The 12190-nt window shown below is 38.9% G+C and overlaps 1 protein-coding gene across 6 annotated transcripts in view; it reads left to right on the forward strand.

Moving 5' to 3' along the window:
* NALCN (sodium leak channel, non-selective) overlaps positions 1-12190 on the forward strand; it is a 280042-nt gene that overhangs the window by 218467 nt on the left and 49385 nt on the right. For all 6 annotated transcript variants that reach the window (XM_042460454.1, XM_042460452.1, XM_042460455.1 and 3 more), the window contains 2 exons: positions 7760-7896; positions 9568-9709. In XM_042460454.1, the coding sequence (XP_042316388.1) occupies positions 7760-7896; positions 9568-9709 (279 nt within the window). The remainder of the gene's footprint in view (positions 1-7759; positions 7897-9567; positions 9710-12190) is intronic.

Genomic DNA, 12190 nt, shown 5'->3' on the forward strand with positions numbered 1-12190 from the left:
AGTATGGCATTGTAATGTGTGGTAGGAGTAGTTTTGATATACTGTATGTTATCCTCCCTCAAAACTAAAGCCATGTCAACCCACTATCAAAATGCCTGTTGGTCTGTCTTTAAGCAACCTTCACTAGGTCTTTGTCCTTATAATACAATTTTAAACTAAAGGATGCAATCCAGACACTTTTTGCTTTCCTCCTCCTTTCCCCTACAGTGTTTTGTGCACAAATGGAAACATGTCTTTTTTAATGTTGTCATACCCATGGTGAGAGGAATCAGCACTTTATAAGTTCCTCCTGCCACTATTTACCAAGAAGTATGTCCAAATTAGTTCTTTGATATATCCAACTTCCTAATAATTTCACAAAACAGTTGGAATCTTTCACCTAATGCCACCTGAAGAGGGATCTAACTAAAAATGAAGCAATCACTGTAGCAAATTTAATTTGGCAACTTTTCCAACACCACAATACATGATGCATTAGAATTGCTACAATGCAGTTGGATCCATCACACAATATAATTACAAACAAGTGGTTTCTGATATTACAAACAAGTGTCAGCAAAGAAGACACAAATTACTTCCCTTTCTTCCTTTAGGAAGAAATAGTTTATGTATCTCTGCCACCATGACATGAGCTTGCTTGTTCCAAATGTAGTATTTGCACACCACCTAACAATGAAAATGTGCAAATTCCCATTTCTTATGTCCTGCAGGAGACATAGTGTGTGGAAGTGTATATCACTGATGTTTCTGTCACTGCATGATGATTAACTAGCACACTAAGGCAGAACAATATTCCAATGCTGCTAATTCCACCATTTCAAATGTTTTAGTTCCTTTTCCCATCATGCTGCACTTTGCCCCATGGTTCTTTGTCAGTAATGCAGCAAGGTACCTTATTTTAAATTAGACCATTGACTCATCTAGCCCAGTTTCATTGATATTGACTGGCAGAAACTTTCTAGAGTCTTGGCCCTACTGAAGATGCCAAGACTTCCTGCATGTAAAGGCATAGTCTTTCCTAGTCTAAATCCAGTGGCCCATAGTTGAATTTTCAGAACTTTCTTCCTTTCTTATGAGCCTTCCACACTGTCCAGAAACCAGCTCTCAGGGGATTTCCCATTCCACCATAGTTGTTGGGCATGTATGGGAGGGCTGCAGTGGGGAAGAGAGAACTGCCCTCGTGTTAAACCACCATTCCATGGAAACCACCTTCCCTCTGGATCCTGTCAAATGTCTGGCTAGATAATATTAAACTTGGATCCCATACTTGGGAACATGTGATAAAATAAAGAAATAAGAAATAAATGTAATTAATCTTAAGAATCTGACATAGGTTCCTAGGACATTTGCACAGAGATCTATAAGCTGTGATCTATAAATGTCTTGTTGGTAGTTGCAGCTTCCTCATATTTTATATAATATTTATATTTTTAAATTGCCTCTCCTTTCTCTTTCTTTTAAAAAAAGAAAGAAATGCATAATCACCACCAAACATTACTATTCAGAGATTGTCCACCAGCAATTTCAAATAGGAAATGCAAAAACAAGAAAGTGCCAAAGGAAAAAAAAATATGTTTCCATTATTTATCTGATCCTTGCAAATGGCTTTTTTAAACAAGTGGAAAAATAGATAAGTGTCAGGCTTATTTTAGTTAAGAAAAAGAAGCTACAATGACACCTTCAGACAGAGTTGCATGCAAGGCAAGAATCTCATAAAGTCCTCCTGCATGCAAGGATGATGGTAGGCGAATCCAAAATACATTATGTTAGAATGATCTTAATATTAGCTCAATAGGAGGGAGTGTACATGCAGCCATTTTCAGGACTGCAATGCTTTATCTAAACAATCTCTTCATGTCTAGTGAAAAAATACATTTAGGGATGGGGCTGGCATTGGATCCATGGACACTCAGTTTGCAAACAGTTCAGTTTCAATTGCCCCAAGCAGAAGTGTGCACGCACAACTTGCCTTAAGCTAGGAGAATTTCACTCAATCTCCTTTTTGATACAATACTGTACCACCAAATGTCAACAGTGACAAACAAAACACTTCTTCCCTTCCTTCCTCTCATACATAGACATACTCCATATACACAGCCATATACACAGATTCCATAGCACCATGGAAACTCGGTGCTTCCTTGTTGTGTTATGAGCTCATCTGTGTATGCAGACGTTATGATGACCCCACAACTGAGTATGATGGGCTTTGAGCTTGTGATAGGCATAAAGAGTAGCTATGGTTTCTTCACAAAAGGCACCTTATGCACACCAAGTGATTAAAGGCTGTGTCCTAGACAAAAACAAATGTGAGAACAGAATATAAGGTCAAATTAAAAAGCAGTATCATTATTCCAGTACACCAGAAGAGAACCCCATGTCCTCACTACCCATTTGGGGTTCACGTATAGTCCCAGATGCCTTGGGAGTAAAGGTTAAAAACAATTTAAGCATTTTCTATAAATTGAATGATGCGGAGGTTGAACATGATGTCTTGCAGAGCAAATATTACCTCAAAATGTGTTTGGAGGCACTAAGTGAAGCTAAATGCCTTGTCCTGTCCAATATGTAGCATTATCTCAGCACGAGGGAAGTTTAGTTGTACTGTACAAGGGCTTTGAGCTCAGATTATTTTTAAAGCATGTTATTAATCATTATGTTGTTTTCAGCTAGATGCCTTTAAGTAACCTTGGCTATACCTCACTCTGGCTATACTGCTCCAAAATAAGCATTTATTCCCTATTTTGCTTATACTGTATTAATATCCACCCCTTTTCTCATTTTGTCTATAGTCCTGGCTATCATCTTTGGACAGTGGTTCTTGGTAGAGCAGGTCAATATCTATATGCAGTCCAGTCATGTTTTTATGTCACATTTACACAAAAGACAAAGTTGTCCTACATCCATAGCTCAAGAAACGGTTTGAAGAACCGAATATACCCTAGTAACATGAACTGGCTCCCACATGCTTACTATGTTATTATCTGCTGTCAAGCTGACGTTGACTTATGGCAATCTGTTGACGTACCATCAACAGCCCGGCTCAGGACTTGAAGACTCATGGCTGTGCTTTCATTGCTGAGTCTATCCATCTGTAATGTGGTCTTCCTCCTTTAATACTGTCTTCTACTTCCAAGCACTATTGTCTTTTCTAGTGAATCATGTCTTCTCATGATATGTCCAAAGTACAACAGTCTCAGTTCAGTTATCTTGGCTTCCAGGGACAACTCTAGGACCCATTTATTTGTCTTTTTAACAGTCCATGGTATCCATAGAACTCTCCTCCAGCATAACATTTCAAATTAATTGATTATCTTCCTATCACCTTTCTTCCTTATCCAGCTTTCACAATGACTCATAGAAATAGAATATATGTAAATACCTAGGCATTCACAGTATTAACTTTAGTATTCAATTATATATCTTTACACTTCAGGATCTTGTCTAGTTCCTTCATAGCTGCCTTTCCAAGTCTTAGTCCTCTGATTTCTTGACTGCAGCCTCCGTTCTTTTTATGCCTGAGCCAATATACGGAAAACCTTACCACGATCCCATCACAAGCTGAAGAATCTTGTAAGTTACGAAAGCAAATTTTCCTATTTTAATTCCAAAATTTCATTTACTGTGTTTTGGGCATCATAGCACCACTACCATCTTGTACTGGCCCTTTTTTTATCATGTTCCAAAGTTAGCAATGCAATTGGTGCTTTGTCTCTCCCTCAACTGTCTTTCTACCCTTTCTATTGGCATAAGTTTGTGTGTAAGAGTACTCTGTGGCAGTTGCAGTTCAACAATGTAATTCTCAGTTAGCAAGCATACCACAAGACTGATGGATTTCCAACTTCCTAGGTCAACATCTATCTGTTCAGAAGTGTCCATTGACACTTCTCCTGCAACTTCAAAGGAGCTGGATGACAGGGATATAGACTGAGGGGATACATTTCCATAAATATCCTCAAACATTATTGTATTCACATTCTTCACACACACACACACACACACACATGCGGTAAAAAGATTAGAGCCCAGGCTACCTCTCTCCTTCTCCAAAACTACTTTTTGCCCTACATGTAATTGTCTGCTACTGGCAGAAAATATGTGAAAATGCCAATGCAATGGGATAGGTATCATAGGTTTTACAGAGCAGGAAAAGGAATTAACTATGTGGTTGCCATATATAGGAATTGTATAATTAAAATAATGTCAGCTTCAGCCATGGGATATACAGGAACTGGCCTTTGATGGTAGTAACCAGTGAAACTACAGTCACTATTTGTATGTCTGAATCCTGTGCTTTGCTACATCTGTGTAGAAAATAGGAGGCCTATTTACCTGTACAATGAATACAGTGTATGTGGGCTTATTAGATTGTCTGAATGGTTTAACAAACATATAGCTATGCATGGAGTAGGGTAGCACCTGCAGAAAAAGGCATACAGTAGTTTCATTTCCAACTTGATCAGACTCAAGTTTAGCTTGTGGTCTATTCAGTAGGTTTAAAGCTGGTGAACTGTTTACCTTCCTACTAGGAATACTAGTCGGAACTGACTTTGAAAAATGGCTGCCGAAGCGAGTTTAGGAATGGCGGTTTTGGGGAGAAAAGCCATACTATAACGCCAGGGTACAGCCCAGATGAAGCTTCAATTCAGCAGTGGTAAAATGAGTTTTTCAGTGGTGCGATAATCTCCTGGGACATTTTAAAAGCATCTTAAAATATGGGACAACAGAGAATTAATTGGGACACTTAGAAGGTATGTACACACAAGGGCTTGAACATACAAGTGTTTGATTTTGAGCAACAGCTCCTTGTGTTGTATTAGAGACTGCCTTTTATACGTCCCATAGGTTTACTGTAAAGCATAAGGTATTCCTGTTCATGCAAAACAAGACCTAACTTGCCCTAGACATATGGATGCTTTGCTTCTTTGTTTATAGTTGCAGCCAATGTAGGTTGTTACATGGACTTTTGTGTCCTCCTGTGTGTGATGCAGTTCTTGTGCTGCTAAGGCTGCCAAAACTATCAGACTTATACCTTAACATGAATAATTGTGTCTTCTATTTCCCTCAACTATTTATTATGGAGGTTACATAACTCACCTCTAGATATTTCCCTTGCTTCAACATTTCCTCCTTTCTCCTCAAGAAAAAAAGTGAACAGTTTGAGACAAAAAGAAAATATTTTGGGGCTCAACAGATAGCCCCTAAGGGGCGGCCTCCAGCCACCCCTTTCCTAGCTGGATCGGAGCCATAGCAACCTCACAGTGTGGCCCCAGTCCAACCTTTTGAAGGCACAAAAAGGAGCTGCAAAAAGTGGTTCCTTTTTGCACCCTTGAAAGGGCACCAGAGCGCAGCAGCGCAGTTGTATAGCACCCCTTTGGCATTGTATCATCTGGACACTGTGCCGGAGGCACGCCATGATGCCACACGGTGTCTGGAGTGGCACGTAGCATCAGAGCATCCTGGGGGGACAGAGTCGGGTGTGCATCATGAGGATGCTACACCTCAACTCTGCCCCCAGGCTGACCTTTCAGGACAGTCTGTAAAGGGCCTTTGTCTTTTATTAGGGTGTTTTGTTTTGTTTTGTTTTGGGTTTTTTTGTTTTGTTTTTTGCTCCCTAATCTTCAAAATATTGTCCCGGAATTGATTTTCTTGCATTCAACATCTCCCAGTCTGTTGTCAAACAGTTCTAATTAAGATGCTGTTTCCATTCTCAGAATGCATTAACGAAGATAAGGTTGCACATAATTGTGGCCCTTGCAATGCCCTTAAAGGACTCCTTTTCCCTCAGTGATTTACACTATCATTAATCTGTACCCTTTGTTTACATGCAGACTCAAAGGTGTCGCAAGCCCATGGGGGACTTTGTTTGCAGCAATGATAGCTATTCTGAGGTTATTGTCCTTCCATACTGGAGGCTGGTGAATACGAGCAGCCTGCCCTTCAAACACCTTCAGACGCTTATCTATGATTAGATGTTCTCCATTAGATATCCTAATGATTGTGCTGAAATTTAATTATCTTGTCTGGTTGTTTCCACACTTTCCTGAGCCACTAAAATTTTCAGGGGACGCCCTTTAGGAGTACAGGAGAGTCACAGTGATTTTGTGATATCTGTTTGACGGATACACATACTGAGGGTAGCTAAACAACCAGGTGCCACAGCAGACAGCACATGCTTTAAATTAATGGTTCTTAACCTTTTGCAGGTTATGAACACCTTTGGAAATCTCATGAATGCCATAGACCCCCTTTCCATAAAAATGCACATTAATATACAGTATATGTACAAACACTTTCAGCCAGTTTATTTCATTGTATTAGAAACTGATTTCTTTCACATGGATGCATAATCACAATGAGCACTGCAAATAATCAGAATGAAAAATAAATCCCAATGAACACTCAAAAGACTCCATTTTTACTTAAAATTCACTGTGATAGGAAAAATATAAAGTAACAGGAAGAAAATGGAAGTAAAAATCATTTTGCATCCAGTGTATTGACCCTCTTAAGCCTGTTTGTTGACCCCTGGAGTGTATAGATCCCAAATTAAGACTCCCTGCTTAAGAGCCAGGGCCAGCTTCTGAAACTCAGCCTCCCCTTCCCTTTACTTACTACATTATACTCTCCTCAAGCATATGCAGGTGTGAGAATAACTAATAGATATCAACTCCCAATGCTTATTGAAGAACATGCCATCTTGTCTGAAGAGCAGAGGAATACCTTTAGCTATTAGCTATTTAAAAGCCTGGAGAAACATTTTTTTAAAATCCCATTTACGAGATGGCTATTCCTTTGGTTGTGAATGCCTAAGTTACTTCCTCAGCATTAGCTTCCTAATCTCTTCTCCCTTAGTTCTTCTCTGCAAATCTTACATTCTTCCAACCATATTTTATTCCCAAAATGAATGTTTTCTGAGATGAGCTGGAATAGCAATTACCTTGTTCTAGCATGGTTAGACAAACTACTAAGCCTGCTATATTGCCTTCAAGTTTATTCACAGGGACAGATGTCTTCCTATTCACAGGATCAGCAAAAAATTTCAAACGTGGATTGTCCAATATGCTAGAAATCTCTTTGGCAGTATGAATCCCAAAACCTAATTTAGTTTGGATTTGTGGCGATTTAAGCTTTTACTGGATACTGTCATTCAATTTTTTCCCCATCACCTAATTATATGTCACGTCACACATTCCATTTATCTGCCATAGATGAAAGTAGTAAGGGGAGAAGTAATATTTATTGTCTTTATAGAGTATTAGAGAATTGTGGATTGGGGGGAATGCATAAAGGAAATACAGTGGGCCATTGGTATCTGCTGTGGTTTGGTTCCAGGATTCCTGGTAGATAACAAAATGCATGGATGCTCAAGCCTCATTACATACAATGGCATAGTAAAATGGTCCCCTTTCTATAAAATACCAAAATCAAGCTTTGCTTTTTGAATTTGTGTGCGTGTGTGAATATTTTCTAACCATGGTTGGTTGAATCCGTGGATACAGAGGGCTGACTGTACAAATATTCCCTACAACATTCATTGCATTTTGAATCTTTCAAAAAACATACTGTTTCAACTTCAATTTTGTGGCAGTAATTTTAACACATCCAAGGAGTATTGGAACCACCTAAGTGTTCTGTAGTTCTTTGCTGCCATCTTGTGTTTCTTCAGCTGACTACATCAGCTCATCTTCAAAAGCAAAAATAATAATAAAAGAAATACTGGATTGTTTCATTATCTTACTTTATTTCACTTTATTAGCTGAAACAAAGTGAAGCGAATGCAGATACAAAGGAGAAGCTCCCATTGCGTCTTCGGATCTTCGAAAAATTCCCTAACAGACCTCAAATGGTAAAAATCTCCAAGCTCCCTTCGGATTTTACAGTCCCCAAAATAAGGTAGTAACCTCTTCCAACTCTCCTGACACACTGAACCAATGTGAAGAGTATTTTGAGATGGGTTTAAGACTTTCTCCACATTATCTCATTTGAGATTTTTTGTGGGATCCTTCCTTTGTTCCATCCCCATAAAAATGCCTTTATTGAAAGAGATTTTTTTTAATTGACTACTTCCAAATTCAGTACATACCAAATCAGAAGTAAGCTGCATTGAGTTCGGTGATGCTAATTACTCCCAGGTAAGATGGTACATGATTCTGTCATTAGTTATATAATTATTATATAATTATCTGACTTTGATTGGGTTTCTTGTATTGAACCTACAAAGTAGTGTGACCAGAATGAAGAATGCAAACAGACAAATAGTACTTGTAGGAAGAAAGACTGTGATTCTAAGATTTCACGCTTCTTAGTATTACATTGTGAGAGCCACCTATGTTGGAATTTTATAAAACAGTTTATTAAAGTGTATTCATTTTGTTTTAGCTTTGGTTTTGTCCTGTAGAACATCAAAATATAGCAAAGTAAAATTATTAACCCAAAAATATTAAACATCAAAATGTAGTTTATGCAAATTATAGTTAGAGCAAATACCTCAAACATCAGTTTGAGGCTGAACAGATTTTGTTTGTATTTGTGTCTTTAACACCGAGAAGATTTCTTTGGATTGTAACAGCATTTTTGTCAGTGGTGGCGAGTGTCTTCCATGTCAGTGAGGCAATAAATTTCTTCAATGTCTGAGTCCAAATTTTAAAGGAGCTATCCAAAGAGAGAGAGAGAGAGCATGATGTAGTGGTTTCAGGGTCTGGCTATGGCTCTGGGGGATCAGTGTTCAAATCCCTGCTTGACTATGGAAACCCACTGGGTGACCTTGGGCAAGTCACACTTTCTCAGCCTCAGAGGAAGGCAAAGGCAAACCACCTCTGAACGAATTTTGCAGAGAAATCCTTATGATAAGTTTGCCTTAAGATCACCACAACTGGAAATGCCTTGATGGCACACAGCAACATCCTAGGTACCAAAGCATATCCCCAAAGTATATTCATCACCTTGGATAGTTTCATTTCAACTCCTTCTAAAGCCTGAGGGTGGGAACCTGGAAATACCCTGGGAATGGGAACTGCCTGACTGATACAAAATGATGCACAATGAAAAACAGGTGGTGATCAAAGAGGTAAAATGATCATTTAGAACTTTTAGAACATTTGGTTGTTTGTTTCAAGGGTCCTATTCCTTCAGGTTTAATATATTAGGGTCCACATACAGTGGGTGGGGCTGAATCCAATAGTGATTGTGTTTTTGTTCCCCTCACACCCAGATCATTCATGCCAAAGTTTTGAACTGAATACTTTCAAAGAGATTTTGGAATTAGGCCAAGAGCCATAGGCTCTCCACTCCTGATTTAGAATGTTTTTCAGATGCATACAAATGTAATGGTAATCATTAATCATTTGATTTAATTATTAAGCCAAAATCATTCTCTATGATACTGTATGCCTTTTATGATTTTGTATTTTAATTTTATCTTTTGTCTTAGCAGGGAGCAAATCATAGCATAGAACTATTATTACTGTCTGAGATACCAAAGTATAAACTTACTAACAAGTAAGGACAAAGTGAATCCCTGCTTTCCCTTCAATATCCCTTTTCCTTCTTTTTTGTAATTACAAGGGAAAGTTTTATGAAGCAATTTATTGATCGACAGCAGCAAGATACAATTTGTTTACTAAGAAGGCTTCCATCAGCTTCTTCTTCCTCTTGTGACCACTCCAAAAGGCTTGCAATTGAAGACAACAAATACATTGACCAGAAGGTAACCAGCAATATATGAGGTCTCCACGTGAAGTTTTAGCAGAAGTCCTGTAAGAACACAGCCCATTATTGTTCAAGGTGGTGAAATGAACACATGGTGAAAGCCCAGCTTGGAATGTGGTCAAGGGCTACTTGGAGTAGTGTATGGACCAGGATTTTTTTTTTTAATTTATGACTTTAAATTGGACTTATAGATAAAACTGTACATATTTATTTATTTAGAAATCCAAAAATCATTCTGAATATTAAGAACTCTTTTATAAAATTCTAATGTGGTAAAAATATGGGTAGCTTGTGCGGTGTTAACCTATTGCAATGGTTTGTCTATCAACAATTTTTACAGTAGGACTGCATATTATGCAAGTTCATATAACACAAGTCAGAAAAAGTATGTTTTCTCTAGGCATTTTCTAAGCCCTCCAACACAATTGTATGGTATGCTTCTGCCAAAAACTAACCATAGAATTGTGCTGGAGGACCTAGAAAATGCCTAGAGAAAATACTTGGTCATTCATTTCAGTTAAAAGAAATTATGTTCCAGATTATATGCAAAAATCGTATTATCTAAAAGGTCCCAGCATGGATTACTCATGTAATAGATTGTCCTACTGTATATACCAATTGCATCCTTCATACATAGAATTCATTCATAACTTATGGGGCCTGTAAAAAAGGGGATGCCAAGTCAATTATAAAGTTTTTAAAGAGCCTATGTTTCCAAATGTGATAAATTCAAGCATAAACCAGAGTTCTAGAGTCAGTACTCAGCATCCCTAATTAAAAAGTTGGAGGATCAAATAACATGCAACATTAAACATTCTGTATGGATAAGACTTTTCTCATCTTTTACTCTAAGCATATAAGGCCCCCAATATGGATAGGGACAAGTGTAGAAGTATGATGTTTGAACTTCCCCCATCTGGTTGAGTGAGCAGAGTGTCACAACAGAAGACAACAGAAAAAACTGTATGGGAATAAAACAGGCCACAAAACTCTTAGGTTACACCCATAGAGACTTGGAAGATTATCAGACCAGCACTTACCATGGGGTAAGCACTGGTAAATCTCCTCAAAAATGTTGAGGAACCGCGTGTATGTGAAAGCCTGGTGCACTTCCTCAACATCAGGGAATTGTCAGCTCCCCTCCAGCATCACTGAATCATTCAGGGAGAGGGAATTTCCTCTGAACGGAAACTTTGTGATCAGAGGAAATTCCCTCTCCCAGAATGATTCAGTGATGCAGGAGGGGAGCTGATGATTCCCTGACATTGAGGAAGCACACGAGGCTTTCACACATGTGCACTTCCTCAACATTTTAGAGGTGATTAACCAGCGCTTAATCACTGGTCTGATAATCTTCTTGAGGTACATGAAATAGTGGACCCATGCATCAATTGACCCACCTGTCAGCCAATGACAACTCACCTGCGCGCCAGGCTTTCACAACACATGGAACTGCAGGATATGGTGTCCCATGTGTGTATAAGTGACTGTATGTCCCCTCAGTCACAGGGAAGGAAGTAGGCCCAACAGCTTCTGAACCCAGTATGTCCCTCAGAACCTTCATTCCCAAGGTCTCTTAAGAGGATCCCCAAGTGGGGTGGTGGCATGCAGGCCCTCTGCCCCAAGCTGGTTTCATCATAATGCTAAAATTCCATAAAGAACAGTTAAATATGGAAATAAATAAAATTACAGTAGCAGAAGTACCCCACATGTAATGACAGGAAAGGAGAGGAGGGGAGTTGGAAAGGCAGCAGAAGCATGATTGACCATGTGTGCCAAGAATGAGCATTTAAAACTGCCCAGGCTGATCAGAGAAAAATACTTCTCCTTTGGTGTCCGCTGGGTATGGCTTGCACCTTCCAAACAGAGTCAACCAGCCATGTGGTTGTTTGTTTGTTTGTTTGTTTTTTGCTGTTTAGGGAAGGAAAGGTCCTCCTAGGGGCTGCTGAAGCTCCATTCCATCCAGCAGCCAACAAACAGGGATCCAGTTTACAACTTGTGCTTTTATCTAGCTGCCTCCTTGGAGTAGGGTTAAATTTCACTGCCATCAGATAAATAGGTATGAGGTTGTGTGTGTGTGTGTGTGTGTGTGTGTGTGTGTGTGTGTGTGTGTGTGTGAAATTATAATAGAAAAACACAGAGGCAGAAGGTTTAAGCTTTTCATACCCATGCACACTTGTTATCGAGCCATACAAGTTTTAAAAAATGATCTTTAGTTGTGTATTACCTGTCTAATATAGTATGTAGTTTGACCCGGAGATAGTAGGTATGAGAGAAAGCTTTGCCCAAGGCATAGGAAAACTGTTGCCAAAGAGAACTTGGCAATATGGACATGAGCATGACTCAGTGTAAAGTTATTTCATATACCCCATGGGAATTTTATCCTTTTTGGTGGAACATTAGTTGCATTTTGCTAGACTGATGCTGCCTTGCTACAGTTATAATTACCATGGCAACCCCCCATTTAAACATACTGATT

This window comes from Sceloporus undulatus, chromosome 3, assembly GCF_019175285.1.
Source record: "Sceloporus undulatus isolate JIND9_A2432 ecotype Alabama chromosome 3, SceUnd_v1.1, whole genome shotgun sequence".
Taxonomy (NCBI): Eukaryota; Metazoa; Chordata; class Lepidosauria; order Squamata; family Phrynosomatidae; genus Sceloporus; species Sceloporus undulatus.